The sequence below is a fragment of the Schistocerca cancellata genome, chromosome 4, assembly GCF_023864275.1.
Source record: "Schistocerca cancellata isolate TAMUIC-IGC-003103 chromosome 4, iqSchCanc2.1, whole genome shotgun sequence".
Classification (NCBI taxonomy): domain Eukaryota; kingdom Metazoa; phylum Arthropoda; class Insecta; order Orthoptera; family Acrididae; genus Schistocerca; species Schistocerca cancellata.
Genome location: NC_064629.1, coordinates 719285191 through 719311175, shown reverse-complemented (window position 1 = coordinate 719311175; position 25985 = coordinate 719285191). Strand labels below are relative to the sequence as shown.

At 41.6% G+C, this 25985-nt stretch overlaps 1 protein-coding gene across 1 annotated transcript in view; it reads left to right on the top strand.

Moving 5' to 3' along the window:
• The window catches only part of LOC126183750 (glycosaminoglycan xylosylkinase), a 128380-nt gene that overhangs the window by 725 nt on the left and 101670 nt on the right, over window positions 1–25985 (top strand). Inside the window, exons 3-4 of the mRNA XM_049925972.1 lie at window positions 224–478; window positions 14411–14580. Coding sequence (XP_049781929.1) covers window positions 224–478; window positions 14411–14580 — 425 coding nt within the window. The remainder of the gene's footprint in view (window positions 1–223; window positions 479–14410; window positions 14581–25985) is intronic.

The following is a 25985-nucleotide window of genomic DNA, read 5'->3' as shown; positions in this document are numbered from 1 at the left end:
AAACAAATGTGTATTGCTAGTTTTTTTGGCTGTAATAATTGCCAGTATTCCACTTCATAGGATAAAAAAAATAATTGCTGTCAGATTGATGGCGAATATTGGCTCAAGAATTGTCACTTTCACTAAGTTCATGTAATTCTCGTTCTTAGTATTTTCACTGTTTGTAAATGTTTTTCACGTGGTGTTTGTACTGATTACATTGTTTCGTGATCTTAAATTACAGGTTAAAGCAGACAGAAATTTGAATGTCTCATTATATAACAAAAACCGACAGAAACATGTTAAACGTGACTCATGGTTGTTGCCATACAAAAATGCTACCCAAAGTGCTATTCAGGAAATTAAGGAAATAATCCCAAAGTTGCACAAGAAGTATTTGCAGATTTCATTTTCGTTTAAAGAAATACTCAGTAATCTGCTAAATGATTTGAAACAAACTATCAGAGCATCAAATAGTTTGTGGGCTGTTGTGGACAAGGTAATGAGACTCCCTACTACAATACGTGCTCTGCCATTTTGTATTTTAATAATAATATATATAACTTCCACGCTGATGGTGTGTGCATTAATTTCCCTTTGTAGCTCCACAGTAGTTATTATGCTGCCAAGTCAATAATGCACTGGATTTGAGGTATACCTCACTCCATTGACAAACAGGAAAGTTACCATGAAACTGGCCCCCACCTCTCTTCTACCACTGAAAGAAAACGTAAATAACTCATGCTGTCACTTATACTTAAATATCCTGACCTGTTGGGGGCTAAAGTTTACGAGGGGATGGTAATTGCCTTCTGTCCTCTAAGTAAACAGACAAAAAAAGTTTTGTAGGCTTCTGACAAGGTAAAGTAGTGCTGTCATTGACTTGAAGGTTGGTTTGAACACCACAGTTTTTTACTAGATATGATATGGCGTAAAATACCATCCCCTCAGTGTGACTGCAGCGAAAATCAGACCATCAGCCACACTGTTGAAGAGTGTTCCAGAAGACTCTATAATGGGAGCCCCAACGACTTCCTGCTCGCAGCTCCAGAGTTGATAGATTATATTAATAGACTTGATGTTTGTTTGTAATCCTTTAACTTTGTTATATTAGTGATGTTTGTTTGCAATTATTAATGTTTGTTATATTAGTGATTTGTCTGTTTCTTTCTTATATGTCTGTATTGCCATACGATAAATAATAAATTTACTAGACATGGTCCTATTGGAGGTGGTATGCCACGCCCTTGCTTTCCTGTAACCTGTGGAGCCAATTATAGGTGGGGGGGGGGGGGGGGGGGAGCTGTAGTTTGACGTGGACCTCAGTGCCATTGGACCTAGGCATGTTTCACTGTAGCAAATATTGCTGGAGGTGAAGGAAGTAAAAGTGTGAAATAAAATTTCTAGGAGCCTGGGAATTGGACCCCATACCTCAAGATTCATTGTCTGCCATTTAACCTTTGAACTGAAGATATAAATATTTATTTGAAGTTTGCATTTTGAGAAGTGTGCTTTTAAGTGGTGGGATACACTGCAGGAGACTCAAAACTAGTGACAGGACTGCACATACAGTATGTCACATTGTGCTTCATTTAGAAGTATCACAGAGACTAGTAAAATACCTTTTGACTAATTGTGAAGAAGAGTTTTACTTACTGTTTATGTATCATACAGCATATCTTCCTTGTTGCCCATATTAACTATCAGAGAGTAAGAGAGAAAAAATATATATACTAAGATATCATTGATGAAGAATAAGATGTTAATCCAAATATTGTTCTCTCTCATATCCTTTGCCAAATGTGAGTTAAAGGTATGTATTAACCCCACACCCCTTGCCTTGAATCTTGGTTTTGGTGGTAGACTGATTTGTAACACAGTCCGTGGGCTAAGTTTGGTTGGAAGGTGACAATTTTGTTGTCAGTTGTTGAAGCTAACGAATGTGAAAGCAGAAAATCTGGTGGTGGTAACAAATTGACCTGTGGTAAAGACTAATGTTTGTCTGTCATTGCAATATTGAAAAATGCCAGGGGTTCAACTATGTAACTTTTACCTAAATGACGACCAAGGCAGGGAGGTCGAGTCAACTCAACTCAACATACAAGTACTGAATGTCATCTTTGACCCATAACATAATGGTAATGTGGTGTGTGACATGATACACGTCCAAACAGAAAGAGAACAAAGCACTTACAATATTTCTTTTGCATCTATAATTATGAAAAGGATAGTCTGCTACTCACTGGAAAGATGACACATTGAGTTTCAGATGGGGGGGGGGGGGGAACTGTTACAAACAGAGCTTTCAGCCAAAGCCGTGTACAGAAAAAGAAGTTTTGGACACACATTCGAACAAGTAGTTGCACCTCATGCATGCATGGCCACAATCTTTGGCTGTTTTGTTGTGCCTGTCTGCAATGTAACACCATCTTCATGGCGAATAGCACTCTGTCCTTTCCATAATTGTCCCATTCCGGACCCTTGTTTTCGTTTGCATCTATATTACTTTTTAAAATGTGTGTTGCAACTACATACTGGTCTGTAATTTTGCTTGACGTCAAGATTAAATTGACATGTGGCAATTTGGGTTTGAACTGGCAAAGCAGATTCAAACCCTTCAGTTAATCTGGGAATTCATCCAGTTTTGAAAGTACAGGAAGGCTGTAATACATCAAAATTCAGAAGAAAAAAAAAAAAAAAAAAAAAAATAGAATTTTGCCGTATGTTTGAATGTAGACACTCTTGGCATATGCTGTTGAACGAAGATCATGAGTGTGACAGTCTTGAAAGGTCACGGTACTTTAACACTCACCTCGTCATACCAGAAATAAGGGTGAAGAGAAATGATTAGTACGAGTTGTCAGCTTTAAGCAGTGATGTAATGTTAATGGCTGCTGTGATGACATATATAACTGTGTATATTCACAGTTTTTTCGTTGGTGAAGCCAATGAATGTGAAAGCATAAAAACATGGTTGTGGTGACAGACTGATCTGTAGCTTAAGACCGTTTGAAAAAATCGCCACTGATACCGTGCTATAGTTGCCATGTTGTTTACAGCATTTGTCACATGTTTCCTTCATCACTGTTCAAAGCTGACAACGTGCATCAAATACTCCTATTTATTTGACATAAATGCCAAGGAAAGAACCCTGAGAAAAGCAGAAGGTGTGGTAATGGTAGTTAAGCAAAATCTTAAGTTGAGTATTCTGTTAAGGAATTAGGAGATTTTGCTAGACTCATCACTTCTCCCACTTCTTTCATTAAGACAACTGCAACAAAAACCTCTTAACGGACGGCATTGTAAAATTTGAAAATAAATTGGAATAGTTTCTCCTTGACAACTCCTTCTATACTGTAGAAGAATTTCTATGTTTGTAACGTGTAAAAGGTGGTGGGTTGGAATTGCTAACTCAATCTGTATATGTTGTTTCCATTTCAGGGAAAAAAAATTATATGGTGATGTTTAGAGTACAAATAGATGTACAAATTTATTTGCAATATGAATGTAAAATAACTCATCCCACGTCATGATGATTTATAGTGCAAAATGATCCATGGTACATTAGTTAACTAACTAACTTTACTTTCATTATGCTTACAAAGCTGAATATCCTTTCACACTATCTTCACAGGGGCCATTTTAAATGTAAAGAACCCTTACACTCTTCTATAAATGCAAGGAACTGCATTTGGCATACAGTACAATTTGTTATGTGTTGAGCACTTTATATTCAATGATGTGATTTTGTAATATGACCTGTGATTGTAAGTACTGAGCATTTACATATTGTATATATGTACATGATATTTTGTGTTCCCACTTGTCCCTTGTAAATAGGCTGTGATATACTTTGGCATATCAGTCATTCTCTGCTGCCGTTGTTACTGCACTTTGATTTTGTGGTCCACTGTTTTATCCGGGGTTAACTCAGTTTTTTTGAATGACAGTGGCTGTATGTTATTTCCTCTCTTGAAACACATCTCATGTAACCTTCATTTCATGATGCCAGGTTGCATATCAAAGTAGTTTGGTGCTTACAGCTAAATGCACCTCTAATACAGCTGTCACTCAGTTTTATTGAAAGGTAATGCTTAGTAATGCATAATATTAATACTGTCTCAAAATTGTGAACTGTATTTTGTAGATGGTTGTGTGTGAAATGTTTTTCTTGTGTGTTTATGAAGAGGACTTTTCATGATGAAATGTGTCAAGGCAACTACTTGCCATGTAGTGGACACATTAAGTGAACTCAGAAACAAGTAGTTGAATGTTGTAATCCAGCTTTTGAGCTCGTATAATTCATCCCAGAGAGAGAGAGAGAGAGAGAGAGAGAGAGAGAGAGAGAGAGAGAGAGAGAGAGAGAGATATTAGGTTTTACCATTTCATCACTGACAAGTTCATTGGAGATGAAGCACAAGTTCTGAAATGACAGTGATGAAAAAGGAAATTTACTGTGTCTTATTCAAAGAGAGCATCCCAGAATTCACCTTGAGTGATTTAGGGAAACCTAGATGACTGGAAAGGGATTTGAACCATGAAGCTCCCAAATGCAATTTCAGTGTCACTCATCACCTGAATATGGACCTTCTGCATCCCGTTCTCATTCAAATATTTTTCCTTCCAATGCAAAATCAGTCATTTCATCTTTTAGAGCTTATGAAAACTAGTGAATGTATGCACAAATTTCACAGTCACCCAAGTTAACATCAGCACAGTCTGTCACTGCTCTTACTTTAAAATTAATTTTAAAACCAGCACATAGACATTGATGAGGACGATATACCCAGAAGATGATATACTGATTTCATGTGAAGACCGCCCAGTTTCTGTGGTGTAACTGACTCTACCATTCTAACTTATTGGCTGAGCTTACTTCTTTCAACCTGGCCATTTCAGGTAATGCATTGTGCTGATCAAATGAGCCTTTGCATTCACAACTGCTCACATCTGACTGGTGCACTGTTTTGCTAGAGATTAGATTCAGTGGCAATATTGTGAATGGCTTAAGAATGCTGTGGCTACGAAAAAAGTTCTCAATCCACTTGTTATTGTGAATCTTCTGATTTGAATCCCCTTATCATAGTCAATCATTTGTTATAGGATTTATCAGGATATTTTTAAAAAGATTTTTGTGTGTAACTAGTGATATTAACTTAAGAAAAAGTACCAAATGGTGTAGCTATAATTTCTGTGGGACACTACTGTGCAAATGGTGTTAGAACTGCTGATAGCCTTGGGAGAGCCAGCCATGACAAAACTCTTCCATCTAGTGAGCAAGGTGTATGAGACAGGCGAAATATCCTTAGACTTCAGAAGGTCTATAATTATTCCAATTCCAAAGAAAGCAGATGCTGACAGGTGTGAAAATTACCAAACTATCAGTTTAATAAGTCACAGTTGCAATATACTAACACGAATTCTTTACAGACAAATGGAAAAACTGGTAGAAGCTGACCTCGGGGAAGACAGGGTGGAATTCTGGATAAATGTAGGAACTTGTGAGGCTATAGTGACTCTACGACTTATCTTAGAAGATAGGTTAAGGAAAGGCAAATCTATGTTTATAGCATTTGTGGACTTAGAGAAAGCTTTTAACAATGTTAACTGGAATATTCTCTTTCAAATTTTGAAGGTGGCAGGGGTCAGATGCAGGGAACAAAAGGCTATTTATAATTTGTACAGAAACCAGATGGTAGTTATAAGAGTCGTGGGGCATGGAAGGGAAGCAGTGGTTAGGAAGGGAGTGAGACAGGGTTGTAGCCTATCCCCGATGTTACTCAATCTGTATATTGAGCAAGCATTAAAGGAAACAAAAGAAAAAATTGGAGTAGAAATTAAAATCCGTGGAGAAGAAATCTAAACCTTGAGGTTTGGGATGACATTGAAGTTGTGTCAGAGACAACAAAGGACTTGGAAGAACAGTTGAATGGAATGGACAGTGTCTTGAATGGGGGATGTAAGATGAACATCAACAAAAGCAAAACGAGGATAATGGAGTGTAATCGAATTAAATCAGGTGATGCTGAGGAAATTAGATTAGTAAATGAGACGCTTAAAGCGGTAGGTGAGTTTTGCTACTTGGAGAACAAAATAACTGATCATGGTCGAAATAGGAAGGATATAAAATGTAGACTGACAATAGCAACGAAAGCATTTCTGAAGAAGAGAAATTTGTTAACATGGAGTATAGATTTAAATGTCAGGAAGTCTTTTCTGAAAGTATTTGTATGGGGTGTAGCCATGTATGGAAGTGAAGAATGGATGATAAACGCCATAGACAAGAAGAGAATAGAAGCTTTCGAAATGTGGTGCTACAGAAGAATGCTGAAGATTAGTTGGGTATACCACATAAGTAATGAGGAGGCACTGAGTGGAATTGAGGAGAAGATGAATTTGTGGCACAACTTGACCTAAAGAAGAGATCGGTTGGTTGGACACATTCTGAGGCATCAAGGGATCACCAATTTAATACTGGAGGAGTGTGGAGGGTAAAAATTGTAGAGATAGACCAAGAGAAGAATACAGTAAGCAAATTTGGAAGTTACTCGGAGATGAAGAGGCTTGCACAGAATAGAGTATTAGGAGGACTGCATCAAACCAGTCCATGGACTGAAGGCCACAACAACTACACATGTAACACAACTTTACTAAATAAAGATTAATCTTATGGATCTTTTATTCATGGTGATCAAGTTTCAGTTAACCCCCAGCCATCATGATTTATGTTTTCTGTAGTTCCCGTGAAACACTTTTGACAAATGCCAGAACGAGTCCATCCAAAAAGCCATGACCATTTTCCATCCCATCCTTGTACAACTGAGCTAGTGTTCCTCGCTAATGACCTAAACATAAAGATTATATGTAGTAGCCTTCCTTCTACTAAAATCTCTTTTTTAAACTTGTAGCAGGTTGTGTTGATTGTATTGGTCACATCAGGAATTGCCTGAAATAGGGTCCACAATACATTATGACTGCAAAGAAGTGTAAAGAGTTAAAACTGACCAGAAAGTTATAAAAAGTGCATAGGTACCTTACAACTTAACACCTGACAAGAAAAGTGAAAGCCCCAGATGTGGTTGGATGTCACTGTAACTTCGTACACATACATACCGTCAACAGGCACGTAAATGATTAAAGCTGCAGTTCTCTCTGACAGGTAGAATGGCCACCAGAGTGCATTAGTGATGTTCCTGTACAGTGTTGTTACCAAACCTGGTAGGGTATACAGGGTGAATAACCTAAAAATTGCATCACAGATATCTCAGAAGTTGAAAGTGCTATCAATGTGCAGTTTTTATGTAGTGGAATATTAATCAGGGGCTTGTATTGTTAGCCGATATACAGGATGAAAAGTATTTAAACACACAAACTCTTGGATGTTGTAGAGGACATCAAAACAAATATTTTTCCCTAATGTCATTTTTTCCTATGAGGATTATTTAAACCGGTGGAGGCTGTATTGCGCTCTTCAGTTGTTAGAGGCCGTATTATGATCTTCAGTTGTTAGAGGGCGTATTACGCTCTTCAGTTGTAGGCAACTAGTGTCCACCAGTGTAGTAGTGCATTGTCTGTTCACTAACGGAGCGATACACCTTGAGTGAATACACTGATATGGTTGGTGCGTATTGTAGCGCACCACAACGGACGAGCTGCACAGCAGGTTTATCAACAACAGTATCCTAATCGCCGTATCCCGCATCATACGACCTTTGCTGCTCTGTACCAACGTCTGCATGAGACCGGGTCATTTAGCAGATTCCCTGGACAGGGACGCCATCGCACGGTAAGAATGATGCAATTTGAGAAAGCTGTCTTGCAGCATGTGGAGCGGGATCCTTCAATCAGCACTCGTGCGATTGCACGTAACATGGGGACGAATCTGACGAATGTAAGAACAGTCCTTCGAGAGCAATTGTTACGTCCATTTCACTTACAGCGTGTCCACAACCTGGAACCAGTTGATTATCCACCCAGAGCACAGTTTTTGAAGTGGTACCTGGAACAGTGTGAAATGCATCCTACATTTCCATCCTCTGTGTTGTTTACCGATGAAGCAACATTCGGGCATGATGGAGTCTTCAACATGCACAATTCGCATGTTTGGAGTGAGGATAACCCGCATGCCACAGTTACTAGCGCTCATCAAGTGCGGTTCTTCATTAATGTGTGGGTCGGTGTTGTTGGGGACTCATTAATTGGGCCGTATCTGCCACCTAGGCCATTAAATGGCAGGCACTATTACAATTTTCTAGCCAAAGCATTGCCAGAATTGCTGGAAGGCGTCCCGCACCCTACAAGACAATGCATGTGGTTCCAACATGACGGGGAGCCGGCACATTTCAGTCGTCGTGTGCATCGATTCCTGGACCAACGGTTCCCAGAAACGTGGATTGGCAGAGATGGTCCTGTACCATGGCCTGCTCAATCCCCAGATATGTCCCCTCTGGACTTCTTTGTGTGGGGAGAGATGCGCAGCCTTGTTTACGCAACTCCTGTTGCGTCAGAAGAGGATCTGGTTGCCCGGATAGTAGCAGCAGCAGGAACAATTCAGGATACTCCTGAGATTTTTGCCTGTGTCAGACAGAACATGATCCGTCGGTGTAACCTTTGTTTACGTGGCAGAGGAGGCATTTTTGAAAATCTACTGTAATTGAAATTGGGTTGTGTTAATGTATTGTCTCTTGGTGTAACCTTTGTTTACGTGGCAGAGGAGGCATTTTTGAAAATCTACTGTAATTGAAATTGGGTTGTGTTAATGTATTGTCTCTTGGTCATAAAAAAATGGAAAAGTGTTTGTTGGTTTAATTAATTTGCCACCATGGAAACCTTCCTCCACCAGTTTAAATACACCTCATAGGAAAAAATGACATTAGGGAAAAATATTTGTTTTGATGTCCCCTACAACCTCGCAGAGTTTGTCGGTTTAAATACTTTTCGCCCTGTACAGATTGTAATAATACTTAGAAAATATATTTTTTTGCAAACAAATACTTTTTTTAAATGGAACAATACCTGTTGATATTAACAAACCAAAAGTAGGGTAAATTAGAATGTCAGTGGTACTGTGAGTCATTTACAAGACATTGTATTTTGAAAGGTTCTCCCACTGACACTTGTGCAATACGTGTGGTAGCACACACTTAAGAACAACACAAGTGCATACACTAGTTACATGGGTTCTGACCAGTAACAAGACAACTGATCATCACAGGTTGTGTTCAAAATGACCAGTGGCTGTGGCAATATGCACTTCCAGTCTGATATGGAACGACTGCTGCACACATGCTAGCATTTCAGTGGAGATGTCCAAGCAAGCTCCAGTAATACGTCGTTGCATGTCATCAGGTGTAGTTGGTATGTCCTTGTAGACCATGTCTTTCAGCTTTCCTCACAGAAAAAGGCTTACAGGCATCAAATCCAGGGAACGGGTCAGCCACAGTACAAGTCCTTTGTGTCCAATCCCACAATTTGGAAGAAATTTTTGAAGACATGCTATAGTACTTTGTGGGTTATGGTCTGGACAGCCATCATGATGCTACCATAGGTTCCTTGAAGTCTGCAGAGGAATGTCTTGTAGCATCCATGGAAGATGGTCTGTTAGGAGGCTGTGATACTTCTGCATGGTCAGTGTTCTGTCTGTGAAATTTTGGCCTAAGAACTGTCACCACACATTTACACTCCATAGATGCTGACGTCCACCTGACAAACGGGGATTGTCAACTGATCAATAGTGCATGTTTACATGGTTTACCTGGCCATGATTGGTAAATGTGACTTCGTCACTAAACAAGATACATGACACATCTGGAGTCTCCTGTCTTAATGCCCATGTACAGTAGTTAACATGATTCTCATAATTATTTCCATGCAGCTCTCCATGGAGAGAGAAGTAAAAGGAATGGAACATATGTCAATGGAGAATACATAGGACCCTTGTCTGACTCATGACACTGCCTCATGTGATTGTGCAGGAGCTAATGTGCGGATCAACCGCAACATCAGCAAGAACATTGATTTCCCCCTCTTCTGTCATCACTTGTTTCCTTCTTTTATGCTGTCTGTGTGTTACACTAGCACTGTCACATAACTGGTTGAAGAGGTTGATAAATAATTGCTGAGATATTGTGCCACATACACCGTACAAGAACAAACTGCATTCTTCCTACACTCTCCATATAACATGAGCATGTCAGCTTTTTCTACATTGGTAAATCCCATTATCTGCTCATGAACTACTGCTTGGACTGCCACATACTGACTGACCGGCAAGTCGTAGTGCACTCAAGGAACACAGAAGCACAGTGTAAGCAAACATGATGACATCGTACCTAGCGGCTATGCAGGTTGAATGGCGTAAACAGGTGTCAGTGTGGAAACTCTTCAAAATATGATACCTCATTAATGACTTGCACTAGAACCCTGTAACAAATGGCTCTGACATTGTAATTTATCCTACTTTTAATTTGTTAATGGTGATAGGCATTGTTCCATTTAAAAAAGTGTAAGTTTGCAGGAAAAATACACTTTCTATGTATTATTTCAATCTGTTGATTGGCCTGACTACAATCCATTCTGTAAGAACTGCACATCAATATCACTTTCCATTTCTACAAATTTTCAGTGCAAGTTTTAGTTGATTCACCCTGTTGTGGATTGGCAAGAGAGCCAACCCTGTATGAGAGGAAGCCGAAAGGCACGCATTTTAGCTCACGCAGGCTGGCGTGAGGTCTAGAACAGGTCAAGGAAATTAGACAAGCAAAAAAGGACGTAGCTGTGGAATACTTAACTTTAATCCATTAATGGTGAACATCGCTCTTGACGGTACATGTTTTACAGCATCAATAGTAACTGGTAATGGCGCCTTGCTAGGTCGTAGCAAATGACGTAGCTGAAGGCTATGCTAACTATCGTCTCGGCAAATGAGAGCGTATTTTGTCAGTGAACCATCGCTAGCAAAGTCGGCTGTACAACTGGGGCGAGTGCTAGGAAGTCTCTCTCTAGACCTGCCGTGTGGCGGCGCTCGGTCTGCAATCACTGATAGTGGCGACATGCGGGTCTGACGTATACTAACGGACCGCGGCCGATTTAAAGGCTACCACCTAGCAAGTGTGGTGTCTGGTGGCGACACGACACACCCTGTATAAGGGACATGAAAAGTGTCAGATATTGGGTGATCATTGTGAATGACATGGAGATGCTACATACTCGTGTGAGGCAGCATTATCAGAGCCTTACTGAGTTTGAAAGGGGGCCCTCTATTTGTCTGGCTGGTCAAATCATGCAATATCCAGATTTCTGGGTCATTTGGATGAGACAGTGGTCTGATGTACTGCACAGGAATGTGAGGACAGGCATAACCATCATCAAGATTATGCAAAGTGATATGTGACCACCACAAGGAAGGAACACTGTGCTGTGCATCAGACACAACCTAAACCCTTCACATCTGCACCTGCCATCCAGGAACAAGTAATGGACTTCCTTTAATATTCTGTATCATCCCACACCATTGGTCAGAGCCGGAGTAGGTAATTATTGTCCCATGCATAGTCTGTTGTTTAACACTGCAACACAAATGGTTGTGTTTGGACTGGTGCCATGACCAGGTATCATGGACTCCTGATGAATGATGGTGCTTTGTGATTGGCAATGATTTGTGGTTCAGCACTACCCCAGATGACCATCATTGATGAGTATGGTCATGACCTGGGGAGAGGTCCCATTCATCCAATGTTTTTTGAGAGGTACAGCAGTTTTACTAGCGGCATCATGATGTGGGAAGCCATCGGGTATGACTTCACATCACAGCTGCTAGTAACAGAGAGAAATATCGTGGCACAATGATACTTCACCAACGTCCTGCATCCTCTTGTGTTTCCTCTCATGTGGCTGTATTATGGTGCCATTTTTCAACAGGACAATGCTTGTCTACACATGGCACATATCTCTGTGAACTGTCTGCATGATGTTGAGGAACTTCTGTGACCAGCAAGATCCCCAGATCTGTCCCTCATAGAACACATGTGGGACCAGCTCAGATGTCAACTCTGACCCAGTGCCAATATCCAGGATATCAAGGACCATGTACTACATTGTGGGCCAGCTTGCCTCAGGAGAGAATACATTGGCTATCTCAAACTGTTCCCAACTGAAACCGACATGCGCCTAGGCCAGATGAAGTGCAGTGTCCCACTGATCAGTGGGCTCTTCGTGCCAAGTTCTTTGTAAATTTGAGTAGCTTTTAAAAATCACAAGTCACATACCCTTGCAACCTGTGAAGTTTTCTAGCCCTTCTGAGTGCTTAACGTTTTTTGGCAGGCAATGTTTTTAAAATGTGAAATAAATAGTTGTTGACTGATCTAGGACCCAGAGCAGGTTAACTTATCTTTAATCTTTCATTATCTATTCAACAAGCAGCATTTTGATTATTTGTGCCAAGTGCATAGCGAGAGAATTGAAGCTGAACAACAGTACTTTGGTGGATAGTGAAAACATTTGGGTATGTATGTTGCCCAAAGCTGCCAGACCCACCATAGTAGAATCTTAGAAAGATTTGGGTGCAATAGGAAAAAGTCTCCGACAGTGTGAATCATTTTTGATGAAGAATGCTTCGAGAGTGCAGGCACAAAAGGCAAGGATGCTGGTTTGAGTGGTGTTCTGGCATATACCCTGTCAAATTGTCACTGCAGCATATCCGCCACTTGTGGTAAGAGAATTCATATTGAATATTGTTTTCTTTTCAATGGATGCTGCCCATCTTAAAACTGCTGAACTGCTGGTCTACTTGACTGTTAACACTAGAGTTATAACTAAACTCCGCAGACTACTGGATATGATGTAACAAAAGTTTCTTTAAATACAACTATAATTAGAAACTCCATAAACTACTGTAATTATGTAACAGAAGTTTCTTTAAGTACAACCGTAATTACCCTCATTTCCTGTTCCATATGCAAATGGTACACAAGAAGAAACACTGTCATCGAGCCTCTATATGAGCTTGAATTCCTTCGTCATTTCACGAGATACCTCTAGGTGTAAACAAACTCTTGCCAAAATGTGACACCCTGTTGTGGATTTCGTCTAGTCTCTTTTATTAATCTTATCTAGTAATGTTCCTGGAGTGACAAACAGTACTACAAATCAGCTGACTGAGGTTTTTTAAGCTGCTTCTTTCATGGGTGAATTAAATTTCTTTTGGGTTCTTCCAGTGATCATGTCTGTTATCTCCTTCTCTTACAGTTAGTTTTGTGTGTTTTTCACACTTTAAATATGTCCAGCTGCATAATCTTATATATATTTATTGTTGTGATTATTTACATCACTTGCAGTGAATTATTCATTTATGGTGAAGAACAACTGCTAATCCTCTACTCTAGAAATGCCCAAGTTACTTTTATCTCTGATGATTTCACCTCGTGTGGAGTTCACCTCATGTGTGGAGTTCTAGCATCAGCCTGGACATTATGTATTGGCTTCTTGATCTTAAAGATGAACAGAACGAGTGAAGTTGCACAAGACCGCTTTATCCAGATCCATATTGATTCCTGATGAGGAGATTTTTCAGTCTCTATGAAGGTCATAATACTCAAGCAGATAATGTTTTCCACAATTCTGCAGCAAATGTCTAATGTGTTTGCTACAAAAGATTAACATGGGTTCCATCTTCACGTGATATCTACCATTCATTAACTGGTGTAGACAGTGTTAATTCAAGTGTGTGTGTGTGTTGTGTGTGTGTGTGTGTGTGTGTGTGTGTGTGTGTGTGTGTGTGTTCTCAGAAGGTGTTGACTGACTGAGTTAGCTCATGTTAGCACACTGGACTCTCATTTTGGAGGAGTGGGATTCAGACTCCCACATGATCATTCGCATTTATGTTTCCATGGCTTTAATATGAATGCTGCTATTTCTTTTGAAAGGCTTTTTTTTCCCCTCCTCATTTTTATCCAACCAGAACTTTGCTTCATCTCAAATATCCTTGTCATTGGCAGGACATTAAATACTAATTTTCCTTCCTTATTCAAAGGTTGTGGTGTTCATTCATGAATACAGTCCATTTTTAGTTAGCTTTTGACAGTATTGTAATAGCATATGCACTGTGTGCATCAAATGTTTACTTACCTCCATTGAGAACCACAGTACCTTACTTGACTGTTTGTAGCAAAGCTAAAACATTGCCATTCGTCATGTTGCTATATAAGTACCTTCTGCTGATGACTGTTTATCATTGCAAGACACTTTCGTCAGAAGTAAACCAAAGACTCATGAGGAATGTCTTCATTCCGTATAAATGTTAAGAATGTGCTATAACTGATAGATGTGTAAGTTTCTCACTGTTTCAGACTACTGTTTTTTTGATCGATTGATAGTCATATTTGCACTTAAATGTATTTAATGTTTGTGTTTTGATGACTGTCTGTGTGTGCAGTGGGTTGGTCCACGTCAGGTAATACCAGAGAGGTCATCCTTGCTTGGCACTGTCTTAAACATGTTATCTTCAACAAAAATTATTCATGCTGAGAATGCACAACGGGGCACACAACTGAAATTGTTGCTGACGTTGGAAGGGGGTCATAAAGCAGTATTCAAGCCTCAGTGGTAGGTAAGCTAGATACCCATTCCTAGTATTTAATGTTATACAGTATAAACTGATACTTTACCAGTAGAATGCTGCAGCTTCTGCAAAAGTCATGTAATTATCTGTTACTCTTTAATGTCGTCAGTCACACTGTGTTCTATTATTAACAGTTATTAATAGTATAGTGCTGACCAAAAAGTAAGATGAGTGATATCTTTACTCATTTTATAAATTGGGCAGTTTGGCAAACAGTCACTTTTCTTGACCTATAAATAATCTCAAAACGTGGATAGTATTTGTTATCTATGTTATCAGTATGAAACAGTGGTGCAATACCATATTCATGTTGTTGGAAGGGCATTTATATGTTTGTTACAGCTATCCTGCTTTAGGTTTCTTGTATTTTCTCCTTGTTTGCCCTCATAAATTGGTATGCTGGAATGGTTCTCTGAGTAAAGCTGTGGCTAACATCTGAGATCCTTATTTTGCTGACCTACCGCTCTGTCCCTGTAGTTGAAATGTTAAATCATAGGACAGAACAGTTCGGCATAAACTTCACTGTAAACAGCACACTTATCACAGATTGATTGTGTATTGTTTCTGCAGTCTAAGAAGAGAGAACTTCAAGTTGTATGTCTCTGAAGCAGGAAACAGATATTGTTCTCTGTTGGCACAAATAAAGACAGATGTACTTTGTCATGTTATTGTCAAAAAATGTAAAAATTATATCCTGAATATGCATACTTAGTATAGTTATGCCATACTTTGCCACAGTCTATTGCTTAAGATAACTGCAGATATAAAAGTGGCAGAAGAGAGAGTCATTAAGCTATGAAGGGTGCAAGGATGATTTGATTTATATGTTCTTTGTCATTACCAATATTTATCATTTGTCAAAAAAATTGTGTTTGGTTTGAAGTTCATAATCAGCTGGAAATTGCCATGACTGCTGTCAAACAAATGGCAGCTGCTGCGAATCGGTGTGCTGGCAGAGCTCCCGAGAGTCGTGATATGTGATACTGGTACCAGAGGTACCTCAAGTATTATCCTCTCCCATGGATCCTGTCTCCTCTGTAGAAAGTAGGGATCTGTCATTACTCATCCATGTGACTGAGAGTGGTGTATCAGTGGTAGATCTAGGTGTCCTGTACGGGGTGGACGGGGACCAGGGAGGACTCAGGGTGTTGTACCAATCCTCCTAACCAACAAGTTTGAGGTGCTGTCTTTCACCGAAACTGAGCCAGTGGGACACACTTCATCTGTTTAAGGAAAACCTGTTTTTTCCAGTGTTAATAAGAGGCAAACACAAAAAGGTAGGGGTCTATTAATAATTGGCAGTTCAAATATATGGTGAATAATGGTACCCCTCAGGGAAATGGCAGTAAGGTACAGGAAAGGAAACCAGATGCACTCAGTGTGTATGCCTGGGGGCCTCATTCACATGTTGAAGAGTCTATTCCAGCAGCCATTGAGGGTACAGTTTTGTGGCGGCGTTCGTAGTGACAAACACTTCGCTGTAGAAACGGCTTACGAAGTCACCGCCACACTTTTAATAGCGGGCCGACCAGTCCGCTGGAACAGTGAACAGAAAGATGAAAACCCAAACACTCTGATTAAATAAAAGTCGGTACTTATCTTTATTAACGAAGATACAGAAACACAGCAGTGAACTCCGTGTCTACAGAAATCTGTCTCGTTCGAGTCGGAGCGGCTAGGTCAGCGTCGGCTGATGACAAACAACAACTCTGCTGCCATGAACACACAACTGACTAGCAAGTACACAAATCGGTGGCGAGTATACAACTGAGCGGCGAATACAGAACTGTCTTAGCGCTCACGACTCCAGCGCTTAAGAAGCCAGAAGCCAGCGGTGGCGCGCGCAGACTTGCAGCGATTTCCTGTCTCGCTGGCGCTGCTTATGCGGACGGCGTCCGGACTTTGATACTGCCAACCTTTTGGCAGTGGGCTCGGTTGGCATTACTGGCTAGGATATAACACTCCTCCCCCCCAAATCGCCGCACCGTCGTTGAATAATGACGTGGCGAGCGTCGACGGTGGGGGAGGGGTCTGGCCGCAGGCGTAGCAGAAGAGACCGGGGCGGAGACCGTTGTCGGTGGCAGTCCCCGGTCCGCACCCCAGCATTGGCTGCGCGGGGCCTCGGGAAACACCGACTGAAAACCGAGGTCAGGGTGCACGCCTGTGACCACGGGTGCAGCTTCTGGTACTGGACGCGACGGGGCGTCGGGACCCACGAAGAGAGACAGCGTCTCCTGACGCTGCGTCGACGGCTGCTGAGTGGGCGCCGGACAAGGCGCTGCGGTGTCATACTCCTTGGGGGTGCCCAAGGAAAGCGGGTGCAGGACAGGCTGCACAGCCACCGCTTGGGATGGCGGCCCGGCTGACGGGTCGATGTCCATCTGCTCCGAAGGCGGTGGCGACTGAAGAGGGACTGCAGGCGCCGGAGCGACCACCTGGGGCGCTCCTGGATGAAGCTGTGCGGGATGCATCAACGGGACGGGCTGTCGGCGTGGTAGCGGCGACGGCTGCTGCTGCTGCCCTGGTGGCGGCAGCGAAGTCGGAAGGCGCGGCTGGAACCCGCCGCGGACCAAATCTGTGGACAAAGAACGAGCGGCAGAATCCGGGCGGCCAGCGCGGCGCAACTGGTTCTGATGCCTCCTGTGCACCCCAGTAGCACCTTGAACAGTATAAAAACCGCGACCCTGGACACTTATCACGGTGCCTCGTTCCCAACGACAGCGACCGTGATAAACTCTGAAGAAAACGGCATCGTTGCGCTGAAAACGCGTGTGATGCTCAGAAGCGGCGGGTCGATCTGGGGGGTGCAACAACCGTAGTAGGGTGCGATGACGACGGCCGTGGAGAAGCTCCGCAGGCGAAGGGCCGTCGCGTGGCGTGGTCCGGTACGACGACAGGAACGTGATGAGGGCCTGCTGATGAGAGTGCGTAGCATGAAGGCGGTCCATATGATCCTTGAATGTGCGTACAAAACGTTCCACTGCACCATTCGATTGAGGGTGGAATGGCGGAGTAAGAACATGGCGAATGCCATTGGCAGAACAAAAACTTTCAAATTCAGCAGAGGTAAATTGTGGACCATTGTCAGACACTAAAACTTCTGGAAGACCCTCAATACAAAAAATTGAAGTCAACGCCTGTATAGTTTGTGCAGACGTTGTAGACTGCATGGGCACAACAAACGGAAAATTACTAAATGCATCTATCACGATGAGCCAACGAGAAGTCCAATATGGACCAGCGAAATCAATATGTACTCGCTGCCAGGGACCGGCAGGGCGTGCCCACTCAAAATAGCGTTGAGGCGGAGCAGCTTGGTGTTCGGCACACGCCGATTGTAGTCTCTGAGCTGTCCGCTGAGGAACTGGTTTAGACGGATGAAACAGTGACGTCAGAGGCTTGTGATCTGTTACTAAATAGAATGGTCTACCATAGAGGTAGTGATGGAATTTTGTGACACCGAACACAATAGCCAACGCTTCCTTGTCCAATTGGCTATAATTACACTGAGCTTTGTTGAGCAATTTAGATGCGAACGCAATAGGACGTTCGGTGTTACCGACTCGGTGAGACAACACTGCACCGAGGCCGAAAGAAGAGGCATCACAAGCTAACACTAGAGGCTTGTTTGGGTCGTAATGGACCAAACAACGATCATTCAATAAAGCCTCTTTAAGCTGCTGAAAGGCTGATTGACAATCAGCTGACCACACAAACGGAACATGCTTACGGCGGAGACGATGCAACGGTGCAGCAATCTGTGATGCATTAGGTATAAACCTAATATAATATGTCAATTTGCCAAGAACTGCTTGCAATTCATGCAGATTGCGAGGGGCGGGCAAATCACGAATAGCTGCTAAATGTGACTGGGAGGGATGAATGCCTTGAGCATTAATAACATGTCCCAGATACTCCATCTCCGTAAGGAAAAATGAACATTTATCGATGTTGCAACGTAGGCCTGCCTGAGACAACACTGTAAACAAACACTCCAAATTACGGAAATGTTCAGCAGGCGTCCGACCGGACACAACAATATCGTCTAAATAGTTGCAACACGATGGCACATTAGCCAGAAGTTGTGACAAAAAACGCTGAAAAACAGCTGGAGCCGACGCACAACCAAAAGGCAAACTCAGAAAACGGAACAACCCCAACGACGTGTTTATGACAAAATACTGTTGTGATTGCTCGTCGAGGGGCAATTGCAAATATGCTTCACGGAGATCAATTTTGGAAAAGAACCGAGCTTCCCCTAACTTATCCATCAGCTCGTCCGGTCTAGGCAAAGGAAAAGAATCAATGACAGTCTGAGGATTAACTGTCGACTTAAAATCAGCACACAAACGTAACTTGCCAGACGGTTTCTTTATAATAACTAAGGGAGAAGCCCACTGGCTCGCTGAAACGAGTTGAATAACACCGTTGTTTTGCCAACGACGAAGTTCATCTTCTACAGGTGCCCGGAGGGCGTGAGGCACTGGACGAGCACGAAAAAATCGAGGCTGAGCATTATCTTTTAACGTAATATGAGCGGCAAAGTTCACAGCACAACCTAGTTCGTCTTTAAATATGTCACTGTATTGTTTACACAAATCGGTTATGCTGTCTTGAGGAACAACAACAGAATTAATTTGCAACACATTGTCTTGGATAGACAGGCCAAACAAGTCAAAACAGTCTAATCCGAAAATGTTGACACTGTCTGTAGCGCGGAGCACTGTGAATGAAACTGTTTTTGTATTGCCACGGAATGTGGCCGGCACGCTACATACACCTAACACAGGAATTTGTTCTCCACTATAAGTAGCCAAAGAATGTTTTGCCACTGAAAGTTTAGGGCGGCCTATAGCCGCATACGTAGCACTATTTATTAGAGTCACAGACGCACCAGTGTCTAATTGAAAATTGAAGGTCTTATCCTGGATGCGTAGCTTCACAAATAGTTTATTACACTGTCTCTGGATCGGTGCAGTGGAGGCGGAAGACACAAAATCAGCGCGTGTTCGCTGCTTACGACAACTCGTGGGTTGGGCGGGTGGAACAACAACTCCCGCTTCACTTGCAGTCTGTACATTACTTTTTACAGCGTTTGAATTACGCTTGGGTTGCATAGCAGAGGGCTGGGTGGGTGGCTTATTGCGAACAAGTTTATTACCCACACGAACTGTGGAAGAGTCTTTAAACGCGACCTTCTGGGCGGGCTGGCTTTGAATAACATGAATATCCATGGGCTGGGCAGCACTAGAATTGTTCTTGCGTTTACGCAAACAAACAGTCTGGATGTGTCCTTTCCTTTGACAAAAGTGACAAACCGCGTTTCTTAACGGGCAACGTTCATGAGGATGAGCAAGAACACACTTAGGGCAAGACTTAACTCTATCATTTTGCACACGCGGCTGACGAATGTGTTTAACATGACGCGGCCGGCTAGTGTGTACAGTCTGACTCTGCCGGTGGGGCCGCGGGCGTGACATAACTTGCTTAGCACAGGCAATTTGAGAAATACATGGCTGATCTAACTCACACTCAGCATAGTCAAAAGTATCTTGGGCTTCAATGATGTTCATCACAGTCTCTAATGACGGGTCAGGCAACTGTAAGATAGCAGCACGAATACGAGAATCTGCAATGTTGTGAGTAATAGCGTCTCGTAACATGACATCACTGTAGGAAGCTCCACACACACACTTAAATCGGCACTGACGGGTGAGGCCCCGTAAATCTGTTAACCACTGTTTATTAGATTGATGTGGCAGTTTCTTTAATCTGAAGAACTTGAATCTGGCTGCTGCCACATGAACTCGCGACTCGAAATACTCAGCAAGCTTGTTAACAACAACGTCATAGTCTAAAGCTTCTGGCTTGGATTCCGGGAACAACTTACAAAGTAGTCTATAGACTTCCACGCCTGCAGTGGAAATTAAATAAAGCTGCCGCTCATTACCTGTGATTTTGTAGACTGTCATGTGCGCCTGCAACTGCGCGAAATATTCTCGCCATTCTTCTCTTGATGCATCAAAAGCACGGAAAGGTGGTGCTGCCTGTGCTTGTTCCTTTTGTGTTGGTGGATTAGCCGCTTGTTTGGCGATTGCATCCACCAGACTTTGTATTTGCTGACTCTGTAACAAGATCAACTGTTGTAATTCGGCAGACATAGTGAACACAAATTAAACCAGCCCCCAAAATGGTATCTCTATAATTAGTATAACAAGAAACAAGTTGAACCAGCCCTGCACACGAGTTCGGAAGTCCTCGTCACCAGTTTTGTGGCGGCGTTCGTAGCGACAAACACTTCGCTGTAGAAACGGCTTACGAAGTCACCGCCACACTTTTAATAGCGGGCCGACCGGTCCGCTGGAACAGTGAACAGAAAGATGAAAACCCAAACACTCTGATTAAATAAAAGTCGGTACTTATCTTTATTAACGAAGATACAGAAACACAGCAGTGAACTCCGTGTCTACAGAAATCTGTCTAGTTCGAGTCGGAGCGGCTAGGTCAGCGTCGGCTGACGACAAACAACAACTCTGCTGCGATGAACACACAACTGACTAGCAAGTACACAAATCGGTGGCGAGTATACAACTGAGCGGCGAATACAGAACTGTCTTAGCGCTCACGACTCCAGCGCTTAAGAAGCCAGAAGCCAGCGGTGGCGCGCGCAGACTTGCAGCGATTTCCTGTCTCGCTGGCGCTGCTTATGCGGACGGCGTCCGGACTTTGATGCTGCCAACCTTTTGGCAGCGGGCTCGGTTGGCATTACTGGCTAGGATATAACATACAGGGTGCAACTAACTATGGATTGTGGCATACGTTGGAACAAATGATGCCTTTTGTCTGGGCTCTGAGGTTCTACTTGGTTAATTCCAGTGACTGACAGAGAAAGTTGGGAAGACCAGCTTTGTGCAAGGAGTTTCAACGAAGCTCGTGATTTGCAGCATTGTCCCCAAAACTGATTGCGGCCCTTTGGTTCTAATCAAGTGAAATGACTGAGTCAGAGACTTTGAAGGTTCTATGACAAGATAGGCTGCAACTTCCTTGACTTGCGCCACAGAGTTGAGAACTGTAGGGTCCCCCTAAATGGGTGAAGTTTGCACTACTCATCAGAAGCTGCTACTCATGTGGCGCACTGTGTGTAAGGTGCACATGAGGGGTTTTTTTTTTTTTTTTTTTTTTTTTTTTTTTAGATTAGATGACTCTACATCCAATCTAGATAATGATAGCTGTGGGAAACCCAGAAGTATCAGTTTAAGATGGAAGAAATGCATTCGCATCAAAGTGCCAGAATTTGAAGCATTCATGAAAAAAGGCAGTGATGCCCACATCATACTAGGTACAGAAAGCTTGTTGAAACCTGAAATTGATAGCACTGAGATTTTTGGTAAAACTTTAATTGTATATCTTAAGGATAGGCAGATGGGAAATGGAGGTGGTGTATTTGTCACAGTAGACAAGAAACTCAAATCCACCAAGATAGAAATTGAAGCTGCACAATGAGATTGTTTGGGCAAGACTCAGTATGAGGGGTGGGCACAAAATGATGGTTAGATCCTTCTTTCTCCCACCAGACTCATCTCCTAATGTAACGGGAAACTTCAGAGAAAATCGCAATTCACTTGTACGTAAGTTCTCCAATCATACTGTAATCATTGGTGGAGACTTAAATCATCAAACAGTTTCCTGGGAAAATTACAGTTTTGTTAGTGGTGGGCATGAGAAGACATTGTGGGAAACATTACTAAATGCCTTTTCTGAAAACTACCTAGAAAAGATACTTATGAACCCCACTCACGATGGAAATATGCCTTTTCTGAAAACTACCTAGAAAAGATACTTATGAACCCCACTCACGAGGGAAATGTATGTCAGTTCTAATGGCAGCAAATAGACCTGACCTCTTTAGAGGAAACCCAGGTGAATTGCCCCAGTGTAATCCTCGCACCACTGAATGAAATGAAATGTCATTTGGCTATGGCCTCCCGTTGGGTAGACCGATCATCTGTTGCAAGTCTTGCTTGTTGACACCATTTCAGTGACTTGTGTGTTGATGAGGATGATATGATGATGAAGACAACACAACACCCAGTCCCCAAATGGAGAAAATATCTGACCCAGCTGGGAATTGAACCCAGGCCCCTTGCATAGCATTCTACCGTGCTGACCATTGAGCTATCGAGGCAGACCTTGTGCCACTGAAAAGATGAATGGAAAAGGTATTAGTGGCAGTGGTGTTGAGAAATAGCTGAAATTATTAAAACTGAACAAAGCTCCAGAGCCCGATAGAATTCCTGTCAGATTCTATACTGAATTTGGGGTTGAGTTAACCCCTCCTCTAACTATAATCTGTCGTAGATTCCTCAACCAAAAAAAACATGCTCAGTTCTTGGAAAAAAACCATAGGTCACACTCTTCTACAAGAAGGGTAGTAGAAGAGATCCACAAAACTATGCTCTGATATCCTTGACATCAATTTGTTGTAGAACCTTAGAACATGTTCTGAGCTCAAACATAATGAGTTATCTTGAACAGGATGACCTCACCCATGTCAACCAGCATGGATTCTATAGATGCTGATCATGTGAAACCTAACTCGCACCACATAACGTATTGGAAGTTTTGGATTAAAGCAGTCAGGTAGATGCAGTATTTCTTGATTTTGGAAAAGCATCTGACTCAATACCACACCTAAACTTATTGTCAGAAGTATGATCACATGGGGTATCAATCGAAATTTGTGACTGGATTGAGGGCTTTTGGAATGGAAGACATGACATGTTATCTTGGATGGAGAGTCATCGTCAGATGTAGAAGTAACTTCGGGTGTACCCCAGAGAAGTGTGTTGGGGCCGTTGCTGTTCATGTTGTATATTAATGACTTTGCAGACAATATTGGTAGTAACTCAGACTTTTTGCAGATGATGTAGTTATCTATAATGAAGTACTATCTGAAAGAAGCCGCATAAATATTCAGTCAGATCTTGATAAGTTTTCGAAGTGGTGCAAAGATTGGCAACTAGCTTTAAATGTCCAGAAATGTAAAATTGTGCACTTGACAAAATGAAAAAAAGTAGTATCCTTTGACTATAATATCAATGAGTTGCTCCTGGAATCTGCCACCTCATACAAATACCTGGATGTAGTACTTGTAGGGATATAGAATGGAATGTTCATATAGGCTCTGTTCTAGATAAGGCAGGTGGTAGACTTCAGTTTATTGGTAAAATATGGGGAAAGTGCAATCAGTCTACAAAGGGGATTGCTTACAAATCACTCATGTGTCCAGTTCTAAAATATTACTCCAATGTGTGGGACTAACAGGAGATATTGAATGTATACAAAAAAGGACAGAATGAATGGCCACAGATTTGTTTAATCCATGGGGAGTGCCACTGAGATATTGAAGGAACTGAACGGGAAGATTCTTGAAGATGGATTGCATAGTATAGATGTAGATGTAGACTATTATAATACTAGGACCAAAAATATGTACATAGTGGTAAATGTTATTACATAAGTCAAATACATGGGTACATTTGTATTCAACAGCTGCCAGACTCTAATAATGCCTTGTTGGTAAAAAGAAGGAGATTAAATGTGAAATAAAGAACTTTCTGTTGTGCAACTCTGTCTACTCAAATGAAAATGTTCACAAGGACACTTAAAATTTATGCAGTAGATTACAGGATAACCAGTATTACCATCTAAGTCATTCTATTGTATTACATCAGGATGTTCATATTTGATTTCTTTCCACATTCTTGAAATATGGTTCAAGAAGTGTAATGTAAATTTCTATAAAATAACAAGAACAACACAGAGAAGACATGATAGAATGAGTAGTGTGAAGAGGTACTAGAACAAAGAGCTCAAAAATGGATGAAATGATGTTAGAAAAAAGAACACGTAGAACAATTCAGACAACAAAGAAAAGAACTATCAAAAAGTAATGTGGAAAATCAAAAGATACTTTGAAAAAACTCAGCTTATGGAAATAAAAGAAAATTCCAGCAAAAATAATAGCAGGAATTTTTACCAAAATTTTAAACATGTAAAGCTGTCAAGCTCTGAGTATTTGTTTCAAAGATGAAAAAGGCAAAATTTGGTTAAATGACAAAGAAAATGGTAAAGTATTAGCTGAATTTATTGACAGGCTCATAAACTGCCCAGTTTCAACAGTTAACTTAAAATTTTAGGCAATCCCAAAAAATCTCGAGGAAGATTCCCCACAAACAGACTAGAAATTCATGAAGCCTTAGCAAGTGGTGCAGATTCCATTACAGTAGAATTATTGAAATGGTCAGAACCAAAGATTATAAGAGATCTACACTCACCTTTTGAGAGCATTTGGAAAATTGAGAAGATTCCAGAAGACAGGAAAATAGCATTAATCCACATGTTACATAAAAAGGGAGGCGAACAAAATGTTAAAAATTACAGAGTAGTGCTTGAAAATGGCACCTGGTAAAAATTATTGATGGTAATCCTCTGTATTAGCTTCAATTGCGCATTTTCTCATCGTGGTCATTTCACGAAATATATGTGAAAGGAAGTAATATGTTGTCTGACTCTTCCCAGAAACGGTGGGGTAGGAATTTTCTCCTGCCTTGAGATGACTAGGTGTTTGTGTTGTCCTCATCATTTCATCATCATTCATGAATGTGACAAGTTTGGACTGAACATAGGTTGGGAATTTGTACGGGCGCTGATAATGGTGCAGTTGAGCACCCGAAAACCCAATCATCATCATCTTCTTCTTCTTCCCAGAAAGTACTCTCTCAAAATTTCTATAGTGAACCTCTCAGTGACGGACAACACCTTTCTTGCAGCATCTGCCACTGGTGTTTGTTGAGCTTGTGTAATGCTCTCTCACAACTAAATGATCCCGTGACTAAATGCGCAGTTTTTCATTGAACCTTTTCTTTTGTTCTACCCATCCTACATGGTAAGGGTTCCAAATTGATGAACAATACTGAAGAATCGATCGAAGAAGGGTCTTATAAGCCACTTCTTTCATGTATGAGTTAAATTTCCTTAAGATACTTCCTGTGTGTCTCAGTCTGGCATCTGCTTTTTCTACTATTTGTTTCATGTGGTCATTCCACTTAAGCTCACTTTGGATAGTTACTCCTAGATATTATACAGTAGATACTGTTTGCAGAAATTTGTTATCAATAATATAATTGTACAGTAGTGGATTTCTTCTGGCTATGTACGAGTGTTGACTGAAAAGTAATGCTTCCACCTTCGTAACTCTTCAACAGTTGGCAGCATTGGTATGTGGCAGGTACTGGCTTGTTCCATAGCCTCTTCTCTGCAGCTCCAGTTGGTGGGAAGCCTTGGGATTGAATGGTTGTGTTGTTACAGTGTAAAGTATGGAACCCTA